This window comes from Pseudophryne corroboree, chromosome 5 (assembly GCF_028390025.1).
Source record: "Pseudophryne corroboree isolate aPseCor3 chromosome 5, aPseCor3.hap2, whole genome shotgun sequence".
Classification (NCBI taxonomy): Eukaryota; Metazoa; Chordata; class Amphibia; order Anura; family Myobatrachidae; genus Pseudophryne; species Pseudophryne corroboree.
This window is the reverse complement of record NC_086448.1, coordinates 65610733-65638460: the sequence shown is the minus strand read 5'-3', so window position 1 is coordinate 65638460 and position 27728 is coordinate 65610733. Positions and strand designations below refer to the sequence as shown.

General features: G+C 47.3%; 1 protein-coding gene across 6 annotated transcripts in view; it reads right to left on the bottom strand.

The window, feature by feature from the left end:
• PHF14 (PHD finger protein 14) overlaps positions 1 to 27728 on the bottom strand; it is a 469633-nt gene that overhangs the window by 317017 nt on the left and 124888 nt on the right. For all 6 annotated transcript variants that reach the window (XR_010177576.1, XM_063921311.1, XM_063921312.1 and 3 more), the window contains 2 exons: positions 19570 to 19673; positions 19225 to 19356 (listed from right to left, as the gene is read on the bottom strand). Coding sequence is in view for 5 of the 6 variants with exons in the window: in XM_063921311.1 (XP_063777381.1) it covers positions 19225 to 19356; positions 19570 to 19673 (236 nt within the window). In the remaining variant the exon portion in view is untranslated. The remainder of the gene's footprint in view (positions 1 to 19224; positions 19357 to 19569; positions 19674 to 27728) is intronic.

Below are 27728 nucleotides of genomic sequence, written 5' to 3'. Positions count from 1 at the left end.
CTTTTCCTCCGGGAGGAACACCTTCTGTTCCACTGTATCCAGGATCATTCCCAGAAACTGGAGTCGTTGAGACGGTAACAAATGGGACTTTTGTAAATTCAGAAACTATCCGTGATGCGAAAACACCTGAATAGTGCGGTTGACTCCGAGCACAAGAAACTCCCTTGATCTCGCCTTTATCAGGAGGTCGTCGAGATAAGGAACCATGTTGACTCCCTGAGTCCTGAGTAGGAGCATCATCTCCGCCATCACCTTCGTGAATACCCGCGGAGCCATGGACAGTCCGAACAGCAACGCCCGGAACGGATAGTGGTCGTCTTGTAAAGCGAACCTTAGGTAATCCTGATGAGGCGGCCAAATTGGTATGTGGACATACGCGTCCTTTACACCCAAGGACGCCAGAAACTCTTTTCTCTAAACCGAGGATCACTGCTTTTAGGGATTCCATCTTGAACTTGAAAACCCTTAGATAACGGTTTAGTGATTTTAAAATCAGGATGGGTTTTACCGAGCCGTCCGGCTTTGGTACCACAAACAGGTTGGAATAATAACCCTGACCCTGTTGTTGGATTGGTGCTGGAGCAATCACTTGGGACTGGACCAATTTCTTTATGGCCTGTTGTAGGACAATCTGAGAGTCTTCCGAGGCTGGCAAGCCCGATCGAAAAAATCGTTGGAGAGGAGCTGTGTCGAACTCCAGCCTGTAACCGTAACAAATAAGATCCCTGACCCAGGAATCTTAGCAAAGTCTTCCCAAACTTGGCTGAAGTGAAGTAAACGCGCTCCCACCTCGAGTGTCTCTCGGGGTGGGGGCACACAGTCATGCTGAGATCTTGGAAGCCGCTGCACCGGTGCTCTGCTCCTGAGAGCTTACCTTTGGTTTCTCCAACTGCATTGGAGGCTCCCCTCACTCTTGACCGAAACCTGGCAGACCGAAAGGACTGCTGCGACGGTCCTGGAAAAGAACGCCTAACCTGTGGGGTTCCAGACGGAAGGAAAATAAGATTTTAAACCTACCGGTAAATCTTTTTCTCCTAGTCCGTAGAGGATGCTGGGGACTCCGTAAGGACCATGGGGATAGACGGGCTCCGCAGGAGACATGGGCACTTTAAGCAAGACTTTAGGTATGGGTGTGCACTGGCTCCTCCCTCTATGCCCCTCCTCCAGACCTCAGTTAGAGAAACTGTGCCCAGAGGAGGCGGACAGTACGAGGAAAGGATTTTTGTTAATCCAAGGGCAAGATTCATACCAGCCACACCAATTACACCGTATAACTTGTGATATACTAACCAGTTAACAGTATGAAAACAACATAGCATCAGTCCAAGACCGATGAAAACTATAACATAACCCTTATGTAAGCAAAACTATATACAAGTCTTGCAGAAGTAGTACGCACTTGGGACGGGCGCCCAGCATCCTCTACGGACTAGGAGAAAAAGATTTACCGGTAGGTTTAAAATCTTATTTTCTCTTACGTCCTAGAGGATGCTGGGGACTCCGTAAGGACCATGGGGATTATACCAAAGCTCCCAAACGGGCAGGGGAGAGTGCGGATGACTCTGCAGCACCGATTGAGCAAACAGGAGGTCCTCCTCAGCCAGGGCATAGTTGTAGTGCCGAGACCCTCGGGCAGCCGCCCAAGACGAGCCCACCTTCCTAGCGGAATGGGCCTTGACCGATTTTGGTAACGGCAATCCAGCCATAGAATGCGCCTGCTGAGTCGTGTTACAGATCCAGCGAGCAATAGTCTGCTTTGAAGCAGGGGCGCCAACCTTGTTGGCAGCATATAGGACAAAGAGTGCTTCTGTTTTTCTGACTCTAGCCGTTCTGGCCACGTAAATTTTCAAAGCCCTGACTACATCAAGGAACTCGGAATCCTCCAAGTCTCGTGTAGCCACAGGCACCACAATAGGTTGGTTCATATGAAAAGATGACACCACCTTAGGCAAGAATTGAGGACGGGTCCGCAATTCCGCTCTATCCATATGGAAAACCAGATAGGGGCTTTTATGAGACAAACCCGCCAATTCCGACACTCGCCTAGCCGAAGCCAAGGCTAATAACATGACCACCTTCCAAGTGAGATATTTTAACTCCACCGTGTGAAGTGGTTCAAACCAGTGCGACTTAAGGAAACTCAACACCACGTTAAGGTCCCAAGGCACCACCGGAGGTACAAAAGGAGGCTGAATATGCAGCACTCCCTTCACAAAAGTCTGTACTTCTGGGAGAGAAGCCAATTCTTTTTGAAAGAAAATGGATAAGGTCGAAATCTGAACCTTAATGGAGCCTAATTTTAGGTCCAAATTCACTCCAGTTTGTATGAAGTGAAGGAAACGGCCCAGATGGAATTCTTCCGTAGGAGCATTCCTGGCCTCACACCAAGAAACATATTTTCGCCATATACGGTGATAATGTTTAGCTGTCACGTCCTTCCTAGCCTTTATCAGCGTAGGAATGACCTCATCCGGAATGCCTTTTTCCGCTAGGATCCTGCGTTCAACCGCCATGCCGTCAAACGCAGCCGCTGTAAGTCTTGGAACAGACAGGGCCCCTATTGCAACAGGTCTTGTCGTAGAGGAAGAGGCCACGGATCTTCTGTGAGCATTTCCTGCAGATCCGGATACCAGGTCCTTCGTGGCCAATCTGGAACAATGAGAATCGTTCTCACTCCTCTTTTTCTTATTATTCTCAACACCTTGGGTATGAGAGGAAGAGGAGGAAACACATAGACCGACTGGAACACCCACGGTGTCACTAGGGCATCTACAGCTATCGCCTGAGGGTCTTTTGATCTGGCTCAATACCTCTGTAGCTTTTTGTTGAGGCGGGACGCCATCATGTCTATCTGGGGCAGTCCCCACTGACTTGCAATCTGTGCGAAGACTTCCTGATGAAGTCCCCACTCTCCTGGATGCAGGTCGTGTCTGCTGAGGAAGTCTGCTTCCCAGTTGTCCACTCCCGGAATGAACACTGCTGACAGTGCGCTTACATGATTTTCCACCCAGCGAAGAATCCTGGTGGCTTCCGCCATTGCCACTCTGCTCCTTGTGCCGCCTTGGCGGTTTACATGAGTGACTGCGGTGATGTTGTCTGAGTGGATCAGAACTGGTTGGTCGTGAAGTAAGGTCTCCGCTTGACGTAGGGCGTTGTATATGGCCCTCAGTTCCAGGATGTTGATGTGAAGACAAGTCTCTTGACTTGACCAAAGACCTTGGAAGTTTCTTCCCTGTGTGACTGCTCCCCAACCTCGGAGGCTCGCGTCCCTGGTCACCAGGATCCAGTCCTGAATGCCGAACCTGCGGCCTTCTAGAAGGTGAGCACTCTGCAGCCACCACAGGAGAGATACCCTGGCTCTGGGGGACAGGGTGATTAACTGATGAATTTGTAGATGTGACCCTGACCACTTGTCCAGTAGGTCCCATTGGAAAGTCCTCGCATGGAACCTGCCGAAGGGAATGGCCTCGTATGATGCAACCATCTTTCCCAGGACTCGAGTGCAGTGATGCACTGACACCTGTTTTGGCGTCAATAGGTTCCTGACCAGAGTCATGAGTTCCTGAGCTTTTTCTATCGGAAGATAAACCCTTTTCTGGTCCGTATCCAGAATCATGCCCAAGAAGGTCAGACGAGTCGTAGGAACCAACTGCGACTTCGGGATATTGAGAATCCAGCCGTGTTGCTGTAACACCTTCAGTGAAAGTGATACACTGTTCAGCAACTGCTCTCTTGATCTCGCTTTTATGAGGAGATCGTCCAAGTACGGGATAATTGTGACACCTTGCTTGCGCAGGAGCACCATCATTTCCGCCATTACCTTGGTGAAAATCCTCGGGGCCGTGGAAAGCCCAAACGGCAACGTCTGAAATTGGTAATGACAATCCTGTACCGCAAATCTCAGGTACGCCTGATGAGGTGGATAAATGGGAACATGAAGGTATGCATCCTTTATGTCCAGAGATACCATAACATCCCCCCCTTCCAGGCTGGCGATGACCGCTCTTGGCGATTCCATCTTTAACTTGAACCTTTTCAAGTATAGGTTCAGGGATTTTAAATTTAAAATGGGTCTGACCGAACCGTCCGGTTTCGGGACTACAAACAGGGTTGAGTAAAATCCCCTTCCTTGTTGAAGCAGAGTAACCTTGACCACCACCTGTTGAAGATACAATTTGTGAATTGCATTTAACACTATCTCCCTTTCCGGGGGAGAAGCTGGTAGGGCCGATTTGAAAAACCGGCGAGGAGGTACCTCTTCGAATTCCAGCTTGTAACCCTGAGAAACAATTTCTATTGCCCAGGGATCCACCTGTGAGTGAACCCAGATGTGGCTGAAAACTCGAAGACGTGCCCCCACTGGGGCGGACTCCTTTAGCGGAGCCCCAGCGTCATGCGGTGGATTTTGTAGAGGCCGGGGAGGACTTCTGTTCCTGGGAACTAGCTGTGTTGTGCAGCTTTTTCCCTCTGCCCTTACCTCTGGCAAAAAAGGACGCACCTCGTACTTTCTTGTTTCTTTGTGATCGAAAGGACTGCATTTGATAATGCGGCGCTTTCTTAGGCTGTGAGGGAATACAAGGCAAAAAAATTTGATTTTATCAGCTGTAGCTGTGGAGACCAGGTCCGAGAGACCTTCCCCAAACAATTCCTCACCCCTGTAAGGTAAAACCTCCATATGCCTCTTTGAGTCGGCATCACCTTTCCATTGCCGGGTCCATAGGACTCGTCTAGCAGAAATCGACATAGCGTTGATTCTAGAACCCAGTAGACTAATGTCTCTTTGAGCATCTCTCATATATAAGACAGCATCTTTTATATGCCCTAGGGCCAATAAAATGGTATCCTTATCTAGAGTCTCAATTTCCGCTGATAAGGTATCTGTCCATGCTGCTACAGCGCTACAAACCCAGGCCGACGCAATCGCCGGTCTGAGTAAGGTACCAGAATGTGTGTAAATGGACTTCAAGGTAACCTCCTGCTTGCGGTCAGCAGGATCCCTGAGGGTAGCCGTATCTTGGGATGGCAGCGCTACCTTTTTGGATAAGCGTGTCAATGCTTTGTCCACCCTAGGGGAGGATTCCCACCGTATCCTGTCCGTTGGCGGGAAAGGATACGCCATAAGAATCCTTTTGGGAATCTGCAATTTTTTGTCTGGAGATTCCCAAGCTTTTTCACATAATTCGTTCAACTCATGTGAGGGGGGAAAGGTTACCTCAGGTTTCTTTCCCTTATACATGTGTACCCTCGTGTCAGGGACAGGGGGTTCCTCTGTGATATGCAAAACATCTTTTATTGCAATAATCATATATTGAATACATTTAGCCAATTTTAGCTGTAACTTTGCATCATCGTAGTCGACACTGGAGTCAGAATCCGTGTCGGTATCTGTGTCTACTATTTGGGATAGTGGGCGCTTTTGAGACCCCGAAGGTCCCTGCGACATAGGGACAGACATGGGTTGACTCCCTGGCTGTTCCCTAGCTTCAGCTTTATTTAATCTTTTGTGCAATAAATTTACATTAGCACTTAAAACATTCCACATATCCATCCAGTCAGGTGTCGGCGTGGTCGACGGAGACACATTCATTTGCTCCCCCTCCTCCCTAGGAGAGCCTTCTACCTCAGACATGTCGACACGCGTACCGACACACCACACACTCAGGGAATCCTCTTATCTGAAGACAGTTCCCCCACAAGGCCCTTTGGAGAGACAGAGAAAGTATGCCAGCACACACCCAGCGCTATATGACCCAGGAAAAAAATAAATATATGTTTACCCAGTAGCGCTGTTTATATATATATATATATATATATATATATATATATATGCGCCAAATTATGTGCCCCCCCCCCCACTTCTTTAAAACCCTTTTTCACCGTGGAATAAGCAGGGGAGAGTCCGGGGAGCTTCCTCTCAGCGCTGTGCTGTGGAGAAAATGGCGCTGGTGAGTGCTGAAGGAGAAGCCCCGCCCCCTCGGCGGCGGCCTTCTGTCCCGCTCAAATATACTAAAAACTGGCGGGGGCTCTTTATATATACAGTGCCCAGCTGTATATATATATATATTTTTGCCAAAGAGAGGTTCATATGCTGCCCAGGGTGCCCCCCCTGCGCCCTGCACCCTTACAGTGACTGCCGTGTGTGAGGTGTATGGGAGCAATGGCGCACAGCATTACTGCTGTGCGTTACTTCAGTGAAGATCATGAAGTCTTCTACCGCCTCTGAAGTCTTCTTTTCTTCTCATACTCACCCGGCTTCTATCTTCCGGCTCTGCGAGGACGACGGCGGCGCGGCTCTGGGACGGACGGCGAGGGTGAGACCTGCGTACCGATCCCTGTGGAGCCAATGGTATCCAGTAGCCTAAGAAACAGAGCCTAGCATTAAAGTAGGTCTGTTTCTCTCCCCTCAGTCCCTCGGTGCAGGGAGTCTGTTGCCAGCAGGCTCCCTGAAAATAATAAGATTTTACTAAAAGGTAAATCTATTTCTGGGGATTATACCAAAGCTCCCAAACGGGCGGGCGAGTGCGGATGACTCTGCAGCACCGATTGAGTAAACACAAGGTCCTCCTCAGCCAGGGTATCAAACTTGTAGAACTTTGCAAAAGTGTTTGAACTTGACCAAGTAGCCGCTCGGCAAAGCTGTAATGCCGAGACCCCTCGGGCAGCCGCCCAAGAAGAGCCCACCTTCCTTGTGGAATGGGCCTTAACAGATTTAGGCAGCGGCAATCCAGCCGCAGAATGAGCCTGATGAATCGTGTTACAGATCTAGCGAGCAATAGTTTGCTTTGAAGCAGGCGCCCCAAGTTTGTTGGAAGCATACAGGATAAACAAAGATTCTGTTTTCCTGACCCTAGCCGTTCTGGCTACATAAACCTTCAATGCCCTGACCACATCAAGTAACTCGGAATCCTCCAAGTCAGTAGTAGCCACAGGCACCACAATAGGTTGGTTTATATGAAAGGATGAAACCACTTTCGGCAGAAATTGTGGGCGAGTCCGCAATTCTACTCTATCCGCATGGAAAACCAGATAAGGGCTTTTATGTGACAAAGCCGCCAATTCTGACACACGCCTAGCCAATGCCAAGGCTAGTAGCATGACGTCCTAGTGGATGCTGGGGACTCCGTAAGGACCATGGGGATTATACCAAAGCTCCCAAACGGGCGGGCGAGTGCGGATGACTCTGCAGCACCGATTGAGTAAACACAAGGTCCTCCTCAGCCAGGGTATCAAACTTGTAGAACTTAGCAAATGTGTTTGTACCCGACCAAGTAGCTGCTCAGCAAAGCTGTAATGCAGAGACCCCTCGGGCAGCCGCCCAAGAAGAGCCCACTTTCCTTGTGGAATGGGCTTTCACTGATTTTGGATACGGCAAACCAGCCGCAGAATGAGCCTGCTGAATCGTGCTACAGATCCAGCGAGCAATGGTTTGCTTTGAAGCAGGAGCACCCAGCTTGTTGGATGCATACAGGATAAACAGCGAGTCAGGTTTCCTGACTCCAGCCGTTCTGGCTACATAAATCTTCAAGGCCCTGACTACATCTAGTAACTTGAAATCCTCCAAGTCACGAGTAGCCGCAGGCACCACAATAGGTTGGTTCAAATGAAAAGATGACACCACCTTTGGCAGAAATTGCGGACGAGTCCCTAATTCTGCCCTGTCCATATGGAAAACCAGATAGGGGCTTTTACATGACCAAGCCGCCAATTCTTGACCACTTTCCACGTGAGATATTTTAACTCCACGGTCTTAAGCGGCTCAAACCAGTGAGATTTCAGGAAACAACACCACGTTAAGATCCCAAGGTGCCACTGGTGGCACAAAAAGGGGGCTGAATATGCAGCACTCCCTTTACAAACGTGTGAACTTCAGGTAGAGAAGCTAGGTTTTTTTTTTTATGACAGAAAATGGATAGGGCCGAAATCTGGACCTTAATGGACCCCAATTCTAGGCCCAAAGTCACTCCCGACTGTAGGAAGTGAAGGAAAACGGCCCAGCTGGAATTCCTCTGTAGAGGCATTCCTGGCCTCACACCCAGCAACATATTTTCGCCGTATACGGTGATAATGTTTAGCCGTCACGTCCTTCCTAGCCCTTATCAGCGTAGGAATAACCTCATCCGGAATCCCTCTTTTCTACTAGGATCCGGCGTCCAACCGCCATGCCGTCAAACGCAGCTGCGGTAAGTCTTGGAACATACAAGGTCCCTGCTGCAACAGATCCTGCCCTAGAGGCAGAGGCCATGGGTCCTCTGTGAGCATTTCTTGCAGCTCTGGATACCAAGTCCTTCTTGGCCAATCCGGAACAATGAGTATTGTTCTCACTCCTCTTTTCCTTATGATTCTCAGCACCTTGGGTAAGAGAGGAAAAGGAGGAAACACATAAACCAACTGGAACATCCACGGTGTCACCAGTGCGTCTACAGCTATCGCCTGAGAGTCTCTTGACCTGGCGCAATACCTCTGTAGCTTTTTGTTGAGGCGGGATGCCATCATGTCCACCTGTGGCAGTTCCCACCGACAAACAATCTGCGCGAAGACTTCTTGATGAAGTCCCCACTCTCCCGGGTGGAGGTCGTGCCTGCTGAGGAAGTCTGCTTCCCAGTTGTCCACTCCCGGAATGAACACTGCTGACAGTGCTCTCACGTGATTCTCCGCCCAGCGAAGAATTCTGGTGGCTTCTACCATCGCCACCCTGCTCCTTGTGCCGCTTTGGCGGTTTACATGAGCCACTGCAGTGATATTGTCTGACTGAATCAGAACCGGTTGGTCGCGAAGCAGGGTCTCCGCTTGACTTAGGGCGTTGTAAATGGCCCTCAGTTCCAGAAAAATGATGTGAAGGCAAGTCTCCTGCCTTGACCACAGCCCTTGGAAATTTCTTCCCTGTGTGACTGCCCCCCACCCTCGGAGGCTTGCATCCGTGGTCACCAGGACCCAGTCCTGAATGCCGAATCTGCGACCTTCGAGAAGGTGAGCACTCTGCAGCCACCACAGGAGAGACACCCTGGCTCTGGGGGATAGGGTGATTAACCGATGCATCTGAAGATGTGATCCGGACCACTTGTCCAGTAAGTCCCATTGGAAGGTCCTCGTATGGAACCTGCCGAAGGGAATGGCCTCGTATGATGCCACCCTCCTTCCCAGGACTCGAGTGCAGTGATGCACTGACCCGTTTTGGTTTTAATAGACTCCTGACCAGTGTCACGAGCTCCTGAGCTCTCTCTATCGGGAGATAAACCCTTTTCTGGTCTGTTTCTAGGATCATGCCTAGGAGAGGCAGATGAGCTGTAAGAACCAACTGCGACTTTGGATATATAGAATCCAGCCGTGTTGCCGTTACACTTCCAGAGAAAGTGATACGCTGTTCAGCAACTGCTTTCTTGATCTCGCTTTTCTGAGGAGATCGTCCAAGTACGTGATAATAGTGACACCTTGCTTCTGCAGGAGCACCATCATTTCCGCCATTACCTTGGTGAATATTCTCAAGGCCGTGGAGAGACCAAACGGCAACGTCTGAAATTGGTAATGACAATCCCGTACCGCAATTCTGAGGTACGCCTGATGAGGTGGATAAATGGGGACATGAAGGTATGCATCCTTTATGTCCCGAGTCACCATAAAATCTCCCCCTTTCAGGCTTGCAATGACCGCTCTTAGCGATTCCATCTTGAACTTGAACCTTTTCAGGTATATGTTCAGGGATCTTAAATTCAATATGGGTCAGACCGAACCGTCTGGTTTCGGGACTACAACATGGTCGAATAATAACCCCCTCCTTATTGAAGGAGGGGAACCTTGACCACCACCTTTTGAAGATACAATTTGTGAATTGCAGTTAACACTGTTTCCCTCTCGTGGGGGGAAGCCGGCAGGGCCGTCGGTGAGGGGGCATCTTCTCAAAGTCCAGCTTGTATCCCTGAGACACAATATCTATTGCCCAGGGATCTAACAGGGAGTGAACCCACTTGTGGCTGAACTTACGAAGGCGTGCCCCCACCGGGCCCAGCTCCGCCTGTGGAGCCCCAGCGACCTGCGGTGGATTTTTGTAGAGGCCGGGGAGGACTTCTGTTCCTGGGAACTAGCTGTGTTGTACAGCTTCTTTCCTCTGCCCCCGCCTCTGGCAAGAAAGGACGCACCTCGGACTTTCTTGTTTCTTTATTCGAAAGGCTGCATTTGATAATGTCGTGCTTTCCTAGGCTGTGCAGGAATATAAGGCAAAATATCAGAATTACCAGCTATAGCTGTGAAGACCAGGTCCGAGAACCCTTCTTCACACAATCCTCAGCCTTCCATATGCCTCTTAAGTCGGCATTATCTGTCCATTGCATATTCTACAGGACACGTCAAGCAGAAATCGACATAGCTTTGACTCTAGGACCCAGTATACTCATGTCTCTTTGGGCATGTTTTATATATATATATATATATATATATATATATATGAAACTAGTGAAGATAAGGGCGCCTATTTAGTGTTTCTTTAAAGAATTAATATGAAGTGAATCAAGTGATAATGTATGGACATCACTTATCTGGTATACACACTTTCTTCGGTCTCATGACCAGTGCACATATGTAAAAAGAAATAAAACAGAAATATCATAGCGCTTACAGTTTTCAAAGCATATATCCCCATGATGAAGTCATACTGCTGACGAAACGCGTTGGGACTGCTGTACCTGAGACCTCCTTATGGACAGATAAGCTTTTTTAACTCAGATTTCCTGTACGTTTGCATTTTTACCAATATTGGATTTTTATGGAAAACAGGATGTACCTGATTGTACATACAGATTGATAAGCTCGAATCTTGTTATCTTCTGTACGCTTGCATTTTTACTATTTTATACCTTCTATGTTATATGTTGTATTAAAATTTTGTGAAAAACCCCAATAATCCCTGCTGGTGGATTTTTACCATTGAGGAATTGCTTATCCTTAGGAGGTTTTTTAGATACAACTACTTCTATTTTGTATGGTGAAATATGCTTTAAAACTGTACGCGCTATGATATTTCTGTTTTATTTCTTTTTACATATGTGCACTGGTCATGAGACCGAAGAAAGTGTGTATACCAGATAAGTGATGTCCATACATTATCACTTGATTCACTTCATATTAATTCTTTAAAGAAACACTAAATAGGCGCCCTTATCTTCACTAGTTTCATATTTATCCTTTATGTGCCATCCAAGCACATATCACATTGTTTTAGGTTGCGGCCACCCATTAATTGGGTTAGTTTTATATATATTTTTTACGTTATATATATATATTTATTCTTTTAAAATCACAGATTCACGTGCACTCCTAGTGCCCACTGAACGTTACCCGTGCGCCCCCGCATCTATTTGTTTCTCCATATATATATATATATATATATATATATATATACACATATACATATCTCTTAAGACAGCATCTTTAAATAAGAATTTACTCACCGGTAATTCTATTTCTCGTAGTCCGTAGTGGATGCTGGGGACTCCGTAAGGACCATGGGGAATAGACGGCTCCGCAGGAGACTGGGCACATCTAAAGAAAGATTTAGGACTATCTGGTGTGCACTGGCTCCTCCCCCTATGACCCTCCTCCAAGCCTCAGTTAGGAACTGTGCCCGGAAGAGCTGACACAATAAGGAAGGATTTTTGAATCCCGGGTAAGACTCATACCAGCCACACCAATCACACCATATAACACGTGATAGGAACCCCGGTTAACAGTATGATAACAAATGGAGCCTCTGAAGAGATGGCTCACAACAAAACCCGATTTTTGTAACAATAACTATGTACAGGTATTGCAGACAATCCGCACTTGGGATGGGCGCCCAGCATCCACTACGGACTACGAGAAATAGAATTACCGGTGAGTAAATTCTTATTTTCTCTGACGTCCTATAGTGGATGCTGGGGACCCCGTAAGGACCATGGGGATTATACCTAAGCTCCCAAACGGGCGGGAGAGTGCGGATGACTCTGCAGCACCGAATGAGAGAATTCCAGGTCCTCCTCAGCCAGGGTATCAAATTTGTAGAATTTTGCAAATGTGTTTGCCCCCGACCAAGTAGCTGCTCGGCAAAGTTGTAAAGCCGAGACCCCTCGGGCAGCCGCCCAAGATGAGCCCACCTTCCGTGTGGAATGGGCTTTTACAGATTTAGGCTGCGGTAAGCCTACCGCAGAATGAGCCAGCTGAATAGTGCTACAAATCCAGCGCGCAATAGACTGCTTAGAAGCAGGAGCACCCAGCTTGGTGGGTGCATACAGGATAAACAGCGAGTCAGTCTTTCTGACTCCAGCCGTCCTGGAAATATAAATTTTTAGGGCCCTGACTACGTCCAGCAACTTGGAATCCTCCAAGTCCCTAGTAGCCGCAGGCACCACAATAGGTTGGTTCAAGTGAAAAGCTGAGACCACCTTTGGGAGAAACTGAGGACGAGTCCTCAATTCTGCCCTATCCATATGGAAAATCAGATAAGGGCTTTTACAAAACAAAGCCGCCAATTCTGAAACCCGCCTGGCCGACGCCAAGGCCAACAGCATGACCACTTTCCACGTGAGATATTTTAAATCCACAGTCTTAAGTGGTTCGAACCAATGTGATTTCAGGAATGCCAAAACCACATTGAGATCCCAAGGTGCCACTGGGGGCACAAAAGGAGGCTGAATATGCAGTACTCCTTTGACAAAAGTCTGAACTTCGGGCAGTGAAGCCAGTTCTTTTTGGAAGAAAATCGACAGAGCCGAAATCTGGACCTTTATGGACCCCAATTTGAGGCCCAACGTCACCCCTGCTTGCAGGAAGTGCAGGAATCGACCCAGTTGAAATTCCTCCGTTAGGGCCTTCATGGCCTCACACCAAGCAACATATTTTCGCCAAATGCGATGATAATGTCTTGCGGTGACATCCTTCCTGGCTTTGATCAGGGTAGGGATGACTTCCTCCGGAATACCCTTTTCCTTCAGGATCCGGTGTTCAACCGCCATGCCGTCAAACGCAGCCGCGGTAAGTCTTGGAACAGACAGGGTCCCTGCTGCAGCAGGTCTTGTCTGAGCGGCAGAGGCCAAGGGTCCTCTGTAAGCATCTCTTGAAGTTCCGGGTACCAAGCTCTTCTTGGCCAATCCGGAACCACGAGTATGGTTTTCACTCCTCGCCTTCTTATTATTCTCAGTACCTTGGGTATGAGAGGTAGAGGAGGAAACACATAAACCGACTGGTACACCCATGGTGTCACTAGAGCGTCCACCGCTATCGCCTGAGGGTCTCTTGACCGGGCGCAATATCTTTTCAACTTCTTGTTGAGGCGGGACGCCATCATGTCTATCTGTGGTTTTTCCCACCGGTTGACCAGCATTTGGAAGACTTCTGGATGAAGTCCCCATTCTCCCGGGTGGAGGTCGTGCCTGCTGAGGAAGTCTGCTTCCCAGTTGTCCACTCCCGGAATGAACACTGCCGTCAGTGCTAACACATGATTCTCTGCCCATCTGAGAATCCTTGTGGCTTCTGCCATCGCCATCCTGCTTCTCGTGCCGCCCTGTCTGTTTACATGGGCGACCGCCGTGATGTTGTCTGACTGGATCAGTACCGGCTGGTTTTGAAGCAGGGGTCTAGCCTGGCTTAGGGCATTGTAAATGGCCCTTAGCTCCAGGATATTTATGTGAAGAGAAATCTCCTGATTTGACCACAGTCCTTGGAAATTTCTTCCCTTTGTGACTGCGCCACCAGCCCCGAAGGCTGGCATCCGTGGTCACCAGGACCCAGTCCTGTATTCCGAATCTGCGGCCCTCTAGTAGATGAGCCCTCTGCAGCCACCACAGCAGCGACACCCTGGTTCTGGCCGATAGGGTTATCCGCTGTTGCATCTGGAGATGGGACCCGGACCATTTGTCCAACAGGTCCCACTGGAACATCCTTGCGTGGAACCTTCCGAATGGAATTGCTTCGTACGAAGCTACCATTTTTCCCAGGACTCGATGTACCGACACTTTTCCTGGTTTTAGGATGTCTCTGACCAGAGATGACAATTCCTCTGCTTTTTCCAGTGGAAGAAACACTCTTTTCTGGTCTGTGTCCAGAATCATTCCCAGGAACAGAAGACGTGTCGTCGGGACCAGCTGTGACTTTGGAATGTTTAGAATCCAGCCGTGCTGTGGTAGCACTTCCTGAGAAAGTGCCACCCCCACTATCAACTGTTCTTTGGATCTCGCCTTTATCAGGAGATCGTCCAAGTACGGGATAATTAAAACTCCCTTCTTGCGAAGGAGTATCATCATTTCGGCCATTACCTTGGTAAAGACCCTCGGTGCCGTGGATAACCCAAACGGCAGCGTCTGGAACTGATAGTGACAGTCCTGTACCACTAATCTGAGGTACTCCTGGTGCGGAGGGTAAATGGGGACATGCAGGTACGCATCCATGATGTCCAGGGATACCATGTAATCCCCCTCCTCCAGGCTCGCAATAACCGCCCTGAGCGATTCCATCTTGAACTTGAACCTTTTGATATAAGTGTTCAAGGCTTTTAAATTTAAGATGGGTCTCACCGAACCGTCCGGTTTCGGTACCACAAACATTGTGGAGTAGTAACCCTTTCCTTGCTGAAGGAGGGGTACCTTGACGATCACTTTCTTGTGAATACAGTTTTTGAATAGCCACCAACACTACCTCCCTGGCAGAGGGAGTTGCCGGCAAGGCAGATTTTAGGAAACGGCGGGGGGGAGACGTCTCGAATTCCAGCCTGTACCCCTGAGATACTACTTGAAGTACCCAGGGATCCACTTGTGTGAGAGCCCACTGTGTGCTGAAAAACCTGAGACGTGCCCCCATCGTTCCCGATTCCGCCTGAGCAGCCCCAGCGTCATGCTGTGGACTTACCGGACGCAGGGGAGGACTTCTGCTCCTGGGAACTAGCTGTGTGCTGCAGCTTTTTCCCCCTTCCTCTGCCCCTCGGCAGAAAGGATGAGCCTCTAGCCCGCTTATTTTTCTGGGGCCGAAAGGACTGTACCTGATAATACGGTGCTTTCTTTTGCTGTGGGGTAGCCTGTGGCAAAAAAGTCGATTTCCCAGCAGTAGCTGTGGAAACGAGGTCTGAAAGACCTTCCCCAAAAAGTTCCACCCCTTTATAGGGTAAAACTTCCATGTGCCGCTTGGAGTCGGCATCACCTGTTTTCCGACAGGGAGTCTGACCACGCAGCAGCAGCACTGCACATCCAAGCTGATGCAATAGCGGGTCTCAATATAATGCCAGTGTGTGTGTATATAGCTTTTAGGGTACTTTCCAGCTTTCTATCAGCAGGTTCTTTTAGGGCGGCCGTATCCGGAGACGGTAGTGCCACCTTCTTTGATAAGCGTGTCAGCGCTTTATCTACCCTAGGGGGTGTTTCCCAGCGTGACCTATCCTCTGGCGGGAAAGGGTACGCAGCCATTAACCGTTTAGAAATGATCAATTTCTTATCTGGGGAAGTCCACGCTTCCTCACACACCTCATTTAATTCGTCAGATGCAGGAAAAACTACTGGTAGTTTTTTTTCACCAAACATAATACCCTTTTTTGTGGTACCTGGGGTATCATCAGAAATGTGTAATACATTTTTCATAGCCTCAATCATATAACGGGTGGATCTATTGGAGGGTACACTCGTCTCATCGTCGTCGACACTGGAGTCGGTATCCGTGTCGACATCTGTATCTGTCATCTGAGGTAGCGGGCGTTTTATAGCCCCTGATGACATTTGAGACGCTTGGACAGGCACAAGCTGAGTAGCCGGCTGTCCTATGTCGTCAAACCTTTTATGTAAGGAGCTGACACTGTCACGTAATTCCTTCCATAAGTCCATCCACACTGGTGTCGACCCCGCAGGGGGTGACATCACATTCACAGGCATTTGCTCCGCCTCCACATCATTATCCTCATCATACATGTCGACACAGCAGTACCGACACACAGCAGACACACAGGGAATGCTCTTACAGAGGACAGGACCCCACAAAGCCCTTTGGGGAGACAGAGGGAGAGTATGCCAGCACACACCAGAGCGCTATATAACACAGGGATATCACTATACAGAGTGTTTTCCCCTATAGCTGCCTATAATATATATATACTGCGCCTAAATTGTGCCCCCCCTCTCTTTTTTACCCTTTCTGTAGTGCAGGACTGCAGGGGAGAGCCAGGGAGCTTCCTTCCAGCGAAGCTGTGAGGGAATAATGGTGCCAGTGTGCTGAGGGAGTTGGCTCCGCCCCTTTTTCGGCGGGCTTTCTCCCGCTATTTTATCGTTTCTGGCAGGGGTTAATATACACCTATATAGCCTCTGGGCTATATATGGTGTTAGTTTTGCCAGCCAAGGTGTTATTATTGCTGCTCAGGGCGCCCCCCCCCCCCCCCCCCCGCAGTGTGTGGTGTGCATGAGGAGCAATGGCGCACAGCTGCAGTGCTGTGCGCTACCTTGGAGAAGACAGAAGTCTTCAGCCGCCGATTTTCCGGACCACCTTCTTGTTTCTGGCTCTGTAATGGGGACGGCGGCGCAGCTTCGGGAACGGACGACGAGGTCGGGTCCTGTGTTCGATCCCTCTGGAGCTAATGGTGTCCAGTAGCCTAAGAAGCCCAAGCTACCACCACTTAGGTAGGTTCGCTTCTTCTCCCCTTAGTCCCTCGTTGCAGTGAGCCTGTTGCCAGCAGGTCTCACTGAAAATAAAAAACCTAAACTATACTTTCTTCTAGGAGCTCAGGAGAGCCCCTAGTGTGCATCCAGCTCAGCCGGGCACAGAAATCTAACTGAGGCTTGGAGGAGGGTCATAGGGGGAGGAGCCAGTGCACACCAGATAGTCCTAAATCTTTCTTTAGATGTGCCCAGTCTCCTGCGGAGCCGTCTATTCCCCATGGTCCTTAAGGAGTCCCCAGCATCCACTAGGACGTCAGAGAAATATATATATATATATATATATATCTATATATACATATATATATCTATATGCATACTAGGGTCTCAATCTCTGCTGATAAGGTACCTGTCCACGCTGCCACAGCGCTATAAACCCATGCCGACAAAATCGCCGGTCTGAGTAGTGTACCAGAATGTGCACGCTATCTGCAGGATCCCTGAGAATAGCTGTTACGTCAGGGCTAGGGGAAGATTCCCATCATATCCTGGCCCTAGTGGGGAAAGGATACAGCCTGAGAATTCTTTGTGGGAAACTGCAGTCTCTTGTCTGGAGATTCCCGCTCTTTTTCATCATGAGAGGAGGGAAATTTACCTCAGCTTTCTTCCCCTTAAACATGTGTACCCTTGTGTCAGGGACAGATGAGTCATCAGTGATATGCAAATCATCTTTTATTACAATCATCATATATTGAATACTTTTCTGCCATTTTGGCTGTAACTTTGCATTATCGTAGTCGACACTGGAATCAAACTCCATGTCGATATCAGTGTCTATTATTTTGGATAGTGAGCATTGAGAGACTCTCAAGGTCTCTGCGACATAGGGACAGACATGGGTAGATTTCCTGTCTGTTCTCTAATCTTTTGTGCAATAAATTCACCTTAGCACTTAATTACACATATCCAAACAGGTGTCGGCGTTGTCGACGGAGACACCCTCTCACACACATATTTGCCCTATCTCCTCCTTAGGGGAGCCTTTTACCTCAGACATGTCGACACACACGTACCGACACTCCACACACAGGGAATGCCCTCTCTGAAGACTGTTCCCCCACAAGGCCCTTTGGAGAGACAGAGAGAGAGTATACCAGCACACACCCCAGCGCTATTAACCCAGGAATAACACAGTAACTTAATGTTAACCCAGTAGCTGCTGTTTATATTGATTTTTGCGCCTAATTATGTGCTCCCCCCCCCCTCTCTTTTTACCCTCTTCTACCGTGTAACTGCAGGGGAGAGACTGGGGAGCTTCCTCTCAGCGGTGCTGTGGAGAAAAAACATGGCGCTGGTGAGTGCTGAGGAAGAAGCCCCGCCCCCTCGACGGCGGGCTTCTGTCCCGCTTTCATGTACAATTTTGGCGGTGGCTCATACATATATACAGTGCCCAACTGTATATTATGTAAACTTTTGCCAAGAGGTACCTAATTGCTGCCCAGGGCGCCCCCCCCTGCACCCTACAGTGACCGGAGTGTGTGGGTTTAGTGTGGGAGCAATGGCGCACAGCTGCAGTGCTGTGCGCTACCTCATATGAAGACTGGAGTCTTCTGCCGCCGATTTCGAAGTCTTCTTGCTTCTGACACCGGCTTCTGTCTTCTGGCTCTGCGAGGGGGAAGGCGGCGCGGCTCCGGGATCGGACGACCAAGGGTGCGATCCTGTGTACGATCCCTCAGGAGCTAATGGTGTCCAGTAGCCTAAGAAGCAGGACCTATCTTCAGTGAGTAGGGCTGCTTCTCTCCCCTCAGTCCCACGTAGCAGAGAGCCTGTTGCCAGCAGATCTCTCTGAAAATAAAAAACCCAACAAAATACTTTCTTTTTAGCAAGCTCAGGAGAGCCCACTAAGTAGCACCCAGCTCGTCCGGGCACAGATTCAAACTGAGGTCTGGAGAAGGGACATAGAGGGAGGAGCCAGAACACACCAGAATCCAAATTCTTTCTTAAAGTGCCCTGTCTCCTGCGGAGCCCGTCTATTCCCCATGGTCCTTACGGAGTCCCCAGCATCCACTAGGACGTTAGAGAAAAGGCTTCCCACTGACTGAAGTGCAGGATGGCTTCCGATCAGTGGCACCTTAAGAGCACCCGTCTCTGGCATGATACATTTATAATTGTTAATTAGATACTCATGTGTTATTCCAGTGGTTCTCAAACTCAGTCCTCAGGACCCCACACGGTTCACGTTTTCCATGTCACCCAGCAGCTGCACTGTGTATAACCAACTGTCACATTTTAAAAATCTACAGGTGACCTGCAAAACATGAACCGTGTGGGGTCCTGAGGACCGAGTATGAGATCCTGTGTGTTATTCAGATTATAGTGCCCTCAGACAGCCTCTTCTCCGTCTTCTTCTGCAATCCCCTCTCTTACTTAAATGTAATAACCCTAGCCACTATGCCCACAAAGATGTGGGTGCTCTCTAAGACCCACCCCTCCGGCATGTAACTCAAATGACGCAGAAGCCCGTGAGTGGGCGAACATTCGCCAGGTCTACAATGCAGCAGCCAGGACACTCGCTAATACACCATCACAGAGGGAAAGCAGAGAAGCAACACCCTGTAAGCACTCTCACCAGTAGCTGTTCTTCGTTTTCTTTGGCATTCTCGTTAGCGGGGGGTCCAGGCACCCTAGATGATAGTGCAGCTTGCAGGTGTCGCACAGCAAGAGGAGATGCTGGTCATTGTTCTTCTTACATATTCCACAACTGTACGAGAAGGAGACACACGAAGGTGAGTAAATCACCAATGTAGAACTACCTGCCCTCCGGCTACAAAAGAGAATTAACACAGCGCTGGGCGAGCGGGGAGAGCGAGTGCTCTGGCAAACATATGTCTGGCTGCTCTGATTTAAAACATTAACAACCTTTTGTGGAGGGAAATGAAATTGCATTGCTAATCAAAATGTGGATAACAATTACCTGTAGAGAACCGCGGGCAACGGCAGAGTCTTCTGCGTTCCTCCCTCTCTCTTACTAGGTTTTCTTTCTTTAGGTGCCCGAAGGATACCTGGAATATTCAGTTTCTGCAATAACAAACCATAGAGAAGCGTTATAAAAGAGGGAGATAGAGGATGAGAGACCGAGCAAGAAAAGAGAGAGGGTGATACTGAGTGCAAATGAGAGTGAGCAAGAGAGAACAAGCGAGCGCCAGAGAGCGCAAAAGCGAGCAACAGAGCGCGCACATGCGAGCGCCAGAGCACGCACAAGCGAGCGCCAGAGAGCGCACAAGCGCAAGAGTGCACGAGCGCAAGAGTGAGAGCGCACAAGAGAGCACAACAGAGTGTGCGAGAGTGAAAAAAAAAGAGCGCGCAAGTAAGCAAGTGCAATAGAACGAGAGCGCGCAAGAGAGAATAATACACGTAACAAATACATTGCTCCAATAGTAGTACAGTATAATGTATTTCATTTATTTAGCCTTCCAGCTTACTGTCAATAGACGTCAATACTTTCTCTGCATACAAGCCCTACACCCCCACCCCCCAATTAGCAGAAATGTGGGAGATACCTTGTAGCGGGTGGTCTTCAGTTTGCTGGCGGCCGGCCGGGCTCCCGACAACCGGCATACCGGTACCGGAATCCCGACCGCTGGCATGCAGACAGCTTTTCTCTCTCTTGGGGGTCCATAACCCCCCTGGAGGGAGAATACATAGCATGGCGAGCGCAGCGAGCCCGCAAGGGGGTTTAAAAGCGAGCACCAGAGGGCGCACAAGCATGAAAGTGCACAAGCGCAAGAGCACGCACGAGAGAGTGAGAGCGTGCAAGAGAGCACAAGAGATAAAGAGTGTGCGAGAGTGAAAAAAAAAGCGCGCAAGAAAGCGGGTACCTGGCTTGCATCATGACAACATTGGGGACAGTGCAGCTATTAAAGTATATTTAAGGAGTATAGTTTACAATTTGATCCACAAACTGTCATTTTGGTTAGTATTGCTGTCAAACAGCACTGGGTCCATGGATTCTGCTCCAACCAGACCTCTATGTGTTACTATGTAGAGTCAGTCCATTCTGATTTGTACTACTTAGCAGATGCTTTCCTGTACGGATATACTAGTTTATGGTAACATAACAATTTAACCTTTGTATATGGAAAACCCACGTGACTGCCTATCGCACTAGCTGCTCTTACGTCCACAGGCGTCATTGTTAGAATCGGGAACTCTTACGCCGTCGCCGATGACCCTCTGATGATGCTCCCGTGAGACAGAAAAGTTCTGTGCAAATTGAAAAGAGGTGGCAGCAGTTTTTGGAAGCCCCCCCCCCCCCCCCCCCGTTTTGTGAATAGAGCTGTGTACATACACACCAGTGAGGTGAGGCATAGCCTTTCCTGTCGTACTAACGTTTATGACAGAGTTTTGACTGTATAAAGTATACGAAAAACACAAAAATGTTAGAAATATCTTCTTTGTATTATTCTAATCATTTTTATAGTCAAAACTCTGGAGTAAAAAGTCTATGGCAGGTGAGGCAGAACCCCCCCCCCCTCCCCACTCCCTATCTTTTCTGCACCTCTCACCAAATTCCCAGCAGCATATACTTCTGCACCCATGTATAATGCCCACATGTACCCTTTGGCTCATATACGGTGTGTAAATCTAGCTCTGGCCTGTGCCTCCTGAGCCATTTACCTCACCGCACGAACCTGACGCATGCTGCATCTACTTCTAGGCGATAAGCGCTACACCGCAACTTTTTCCACCCGCAGGATACTGCGGGTGGGGACAGAAGAGAGCAGGCTCTTTCAGCGGGGCACTCGCCGTTTTAAAATTGGGCAGGGCGTGGCAACCCGCTTAAACAGCCTAGCGGGAACACTAATCAGCTATGTATGTTCTTTCCCCATGTTTGCATGGTTTTCCGCCAACAATATAAAAACATACATAAAGCAAAGTATGTACTACAATGACGTTTATAATACCAATCCCTAATGTATATTATTAATATGTAGAACAGAGAAACGGTTACTTTAAGACTTGCACCATCTCCTTATAAAACTGCGGGGATATCAGAATTTGCTGGGACATTTTATATCCAGGGAAACTTGAAGTTCCCCAGTGGCTCACTAACGTAGCGGATGCGCCGACCCTCCATCCACTCATACACTGTGTAGTCTTTCGCATGAATGTGTGTCTTAGTCGCAATGCAGCAAAATGGTCACAAAACTGCACTGAATCTGCATACGCAGTGCTACGATGCAGTGGCTGCAGCTTTTTTATGCCAAGTTCTGTTGTGCTTCATATACAGACTCCGAGTAAGTGGCACACAGATATGCAAGTGTCGCATATCATATCAGTAGAGCGGTTTTGCAGCCCAATGCAACTGAGACGCACATTTGCAGGAAAAAGACGCTACACCACTTGGTGCTGCTCACTCGCGCCGCTTGGCGTACTGAGGCTAGGTGTATGAGGACACATCTGTATGTACCATAGCTAAATAATAATCCTGAAATTAATGGAGTTGCTTACATAAATATGTCCATTGTGCCCTCTTGCACCCATCTGCAGCAGGCAGAAATATTAGGAAGTAAGGGACTCAGAATGTAACATAACTGAGCCAGCAGAGTGACTGACGGCTTTGCAGCCCTACCCAGCTGGAATACACTGTATGGGCTATGGTTAATTGCACATGGGCATGGTCACGGATATAACAGTAACCTAACTGACAATAATTGCAGACAATGTCCTGCTGGCTTAACGAACACTGGCTGTTTTAATTCACCTATTTTCTTTACTCTAGGAATCAATCCATTAAAAAAAAAAAAAAGAAAGAAAGAATTGACACCCAATACACAGAAGAGTATTCATATAAAGACGGACAATAGAACAAATCATTAGTGTTTTGTAACCGTCAGTGGTATGCCAATTTTATTGCATGCATGGGTATAAGGGGCAAGGATTTATACTGCGCACAGGTCTCCCCCGTCTTTCTTCTCCGTCCAGTGAAAGAAACACAGGTTGCAATAGCCCAAAGATATATAATGTGGCTTCCAGTATTCCAGTTAGCGGTGTGGGAGGGAGGGAGGGTGGTAAGCAGTACTTGTAACAGACAAGCAATGGAATGTCACAGTAATACCCAACAATATGTATTTTTTTAATCCTAATTGAAATATTAGCTATAAACAGCAAATGAATAAGCTCCAATAGTTTAAATGGAATAAGAAGTGTAATCATTACACTGAACAGAAGCCCTTATTGGCCGATACAAAAGACCACTTACTACTGAATGCTCATTCTGAATGCAGTTTATAGTAGAATATCAAGACGTTGGAATTTGCAAATCCCCCTTTGACTTAAAGTAGGCAATTCACTTGTTTGCCCCTGAGGCTATTTGTATTGGGTGCCCGACAGAGCAATTCAATTGTTGCTCCGTTCAGGTGCAAATAGCCGCAGGAGCACACATTTGTGCTCTCCGCCTCCCAAGCACAAATGTGTGATGAGTTGGGAGCAGGGCAGCCCTCAGGGGGGGAACTGTGGGGACTGAATTCCCGGGCCCGTACAGAGAGGGGGGCCCCAACACTTGCCAATACTGAATCAACAGCAGTCTGATGCACAAGGAGGACTTTTTAAAACAAGACACTCTTTGTAAACCATTCCTGTAGGTCCACAACACTAAACCTATTTGTAACGTCACAATGTATGACATCACATAGGGGTGGAAGGGTCCTGTCTATTTTGTCAGTGCCGGGCCCCACCATTTCTGATTGTAGTCCTTCTTGGGAGGTTTAGACACTCTGCGCCAGCTAAGTCTGGTAATTTTGGAAGTGGACAAGCGGCACACGCACCCTATTGGGGGGAACAAATTAATTGCTCCAATAGGCGCCTATTATGTTTGGGGTCCCACAAAAAATAGAATTCCCCCTAAGTGTTCAAAAATGTTAATCAAAGCATACAAAGTGACGCATTCTATAAGGAGAACCTATAGGATTTATTCTATTATCTGTGATATATAAAGGGACTATAAAATTAAGGAGTAGATAATGAGGCAATTTAATTACCCGTATGGGGAGCAAACTGACAAGTTTGGTAACACCAGCAAGAATGCATCAACTCCACCCATCATTGTCTGATCTAGCCCCGGACTCGTGGATTTTTGCACTCCTCTCCATGGAGATTCTGCTTCTGGGATCCCCACTACTGGTATTTCGACCCAACCCACCGAACCTACTCACGCAGTGATCCGCCTGGGAGCTACTTGATTGGATCCCAATGACAGAGCAGCCGTCGTGCCAAATACTACACATGGCACATGCCTGGGATTCCAAAAAGTTAGCAAACTCAATTAGTATGAACATATCACGCGGTCAACTGGCTGCCCTTCTCTCCCTGGTGCAAATAAATGGCCAACTTCCCAAATGCATGTTATAACCGTGAAGCCATTTTGCTCTTATATTTACCGAGCCATTAGGAACAAAGGCTATCTGAAGTGAAACAGGGAGTCGTTCGAGAATTCTAGAATGGATACTATGAGATTTCTATTCTTTTTTTTTTGTAATCTTGATTTAGATATTTTGTATGTATATGAAAGTAAGGCAGAAGCCAACAATTCTGGCATAGTCATTTTAACGTTGTGTTTAATGCAGAGGTATAACACCTTAAGGTGGGTACACACTGATAGATATATCTGCAGATCAACTGATCTGCAGATATACTGTATCTATGGACGGATCGGGCAGTGTGCTGTGCATACACACTGCCCAATCCGTCGGGGACTGACGTCATGAACTGGGCGGGTGTGTACACACACCCACCCAGTTCAGCTGTCAACTACCGCCGGCCGCCGCAGCATGTGTACGGGCAGCCGGCTGGTCTCCCGTACACACACAGCGATGCGCCAATATATCGGTAGATATATTGGCCGTCGACTGTGCTGCGGGGCCGACGCGATATGTCTGAACGACGGAGTTCACAGACATATCGCCCGTACACACGGGCCGACGGACCCGCGATATATCGGCCGTTTAACAGAACAGCCGATATATCGGCCAGTGTGTACCCACCATTAGAGGCACCTTAGAGGTTATATAGCTCTGCATTAAACACAACGTTAAAATAACTATGCCAGAAATGTTAACTTTTGCCTTACTTCCGCATACATACAAAATATCTAAATAAAGATTACAAAAAAAAAAAAACAAGAAGAGAATAGGAATGTCATAGTATCCATTCTAGAATTCTCGAACGACTCCCCATTTCACTACAGTTGGCCTTTGTTCCCAATAGCTCGGTAAATATAAAAGAGAGAAATGGCTTCACGGTTATTTCCTGCATTTGGGAAGTCGGGCAAATATTTGGGCCAGAGAGAGAGAGAGAAATAATTCTCCAGATTGTCTCACAAAATAATACAATGCTTTCTCCTCAGCAGCCCCACTACATCAGTGCTCCATAGGTTAATTAGAAAAATTATCTTATTGGACCAAACTCTCTACAAAACAGACAAGATTCTCTTCGGGTTTCCACTAATCTGCTGTATGCTAGCTTCTCAGACAGCAGCCATCTATCTCAGTCATTTCTCAAGGGCCCGTGGGCCTACATCTGTTCAGCCAACTGGAAAAAAAAATGTCATGCAAGCTGTGTAAATTAATTCAGGTCCTGCTTCTATCGCTGCACAGACACACACATGTACAAATCTTCCCGTGTGCACCAAGGCACATTCACGTGTGCACAAAATGTCAGCAGCCGTCCCCGCTGCCAACGACGGCATTTTAGCGAAGCTCTTTCTATTCGCTCAAAGTTTTCGCTATCCTGTGATGATGGATGTAAAATATCCTCGTCGGTGACTGTAATTATCAGAAAAGCTGCTCTAGAAGGGAAGAGACATGTAGCCAAGATGGATGTAGCCAAATTGGCATGGCCAATGGAATTTCACACTGGCTGATTAAATCAATGGAGAGGCTGAGCGGAGGAAATGTCAGGCTGGCTTCAAGCTACATCTTTTTTTTTTTTTTCCTTTTGAAAAATCAAAGTAGTAAAGGAATGGCTTTCTTTTCCGTAACGCTGAGCTGCGGAGGGAACTGGTAACACATTTTCGATTCATGCGATGCTTCACTGATAATGCGTTCGCTGCCAAGGGGATCAGAAATATAGATGGCGACCCGTCGACGCGGTCACTGAATTTAGGAGGAAAGTTACAAGCCTGTAGAAAAGATGGATTTAAATTGGCAACAATAGTGAGACATGCTCGGACGCATTTAAAGTGTTTCGGCCATCTGATAACAGAGGTGGCGGCCATTTTGTAATGCGAACCGATATTCACTAAAAAAAAAAAAAAAATTGCCTGTTAATTCACCAAGCCATTGAAAACACAGAGGAAGGCACAGTTCTTACCATTTTTATTTTTTATTTTTTTAAACGCAACTCTATTACATTATAACATTGCAGAGGGTTAATGATTATTTGCAATACTTTTTCTATTTAGAATTAAACACTAAATAGAAAATACATTTTAAAGCAGCAACTTTAAAAATAAAGAATGCTTGTATTTACCTTTACCTAGGTTTGTTTCTTCAGGCTGTTAACTATGCTTTATTAAGCCTGTCTGCTTACTTATATATTTGCAAATATATGCAAACTGAGATCTCAATATTTCTATCATCATGTAGTAGTCAAATCTCATTGCCGATTCTTTTCAGTGTGCTGGGGGAATAGATTTCCTTTTTTCTTGTCTAGAATAACCCCTCTCTTTAACGCACCAGTGAAGCAACATGAAATTGATTGAGCAGATACCATTTTATATTACTGCTTTATAATTCTACCTGTAGCATGGGCTACCATGGTAACCACAGTCATATAGCACACAAGGGTAGATTTAGAAAACCCCACTGAGCTCTGTGTACTGTAATATCCAACACCAGTGGTTACCGAAACTTTTTGGAATCATGGCACCCTAGAGTATCAGAATTTTTTTCACGGCACCCCTAGGCCAAAAATTTCTTATTATTCTTATATTTAAGTAAGGAGCCATTATCATGTGGCTCCTTGCTGGTTAATCATACACCCAGATTGGGGTAATGGAGGTGTAGGGTGTGGTGCCCCTGGACTGGCTGAGCTGGATGGCTTTAGTGTGGCATACCTTTACATTCTATTAACACTTTTCACATACTAATTTATTTAGCACTATTTCTCCATTTTAATTACATCTCCTTTTTGTATCACTTTCTTTATAGCTTCGGCTTCCTAAATACTAATTTATTAACACTATAGTTTTTTCACTGGTATGCTGCCCTGGGCTTTCTGGCTTATGCTGTTTTTTTTGGGGGGTACCACCCCCTGCACCTAGATACAGCGCTAGGGACCTCAAATATACAGAGAGGCCTTGACGCGGCTTTGGGGCTTATTTATACATTTGCGCAAATATATGTAACCGAGATCTCTGAATTCCAATATTGTGTGGGATTTAATTCTGGTTACTGTTATCATTCAGTGTGCTGGGGGAAACAAAATGCCTTTTTTTTTTTTCTTGCTTAGAAATACCCCTCCCTTTCAAGCACCTGAATGATATTACTAAGCTAATTTAGCACCTGCCACTATACATGTTTATTGAGAAATTTAGAAATAAATCATCAATTAAGTAAACTATGTTTATATGTCATCCTTAGGTTCAATTGCGTGTTGATGGACAATGTTTTCTTCTGATTGTGCGCATATTTTATGATTGGCAGCCATCAGCACTGGTTTTGCCTATTACATTGACCATAATTTGAATTGGTCCTGGACCACCAATTCAAGGCACCCATGCAAGTGTACCGAGGCACCCCTGGGTGAAGCGGCACACAGTTTGAGAACCATTGCCCTACACCATTGCATTACAGTCTGCACATGTACAGTATAATTGGCAACCATATTTTCTTTACCTCCAGAGAGGTATTGTAACAATAGAGATTTGCATGATGAAAGTTCTTAACTTGCTATTTAAAGAAAACAAGCAAATCTATGCAGGATTGCAGTTTTAAAAATTAGAAAATTTAGAGAGAAAAAAAAAAAAAAGAAACCACCATAAAAAAAGAAAGTAGTATAAGCACATCCATTTGAGCTACATCAATGGTAGTTTTAGGATGCGTTTGAACTAAAGTACTTGCAAAAACATGTATG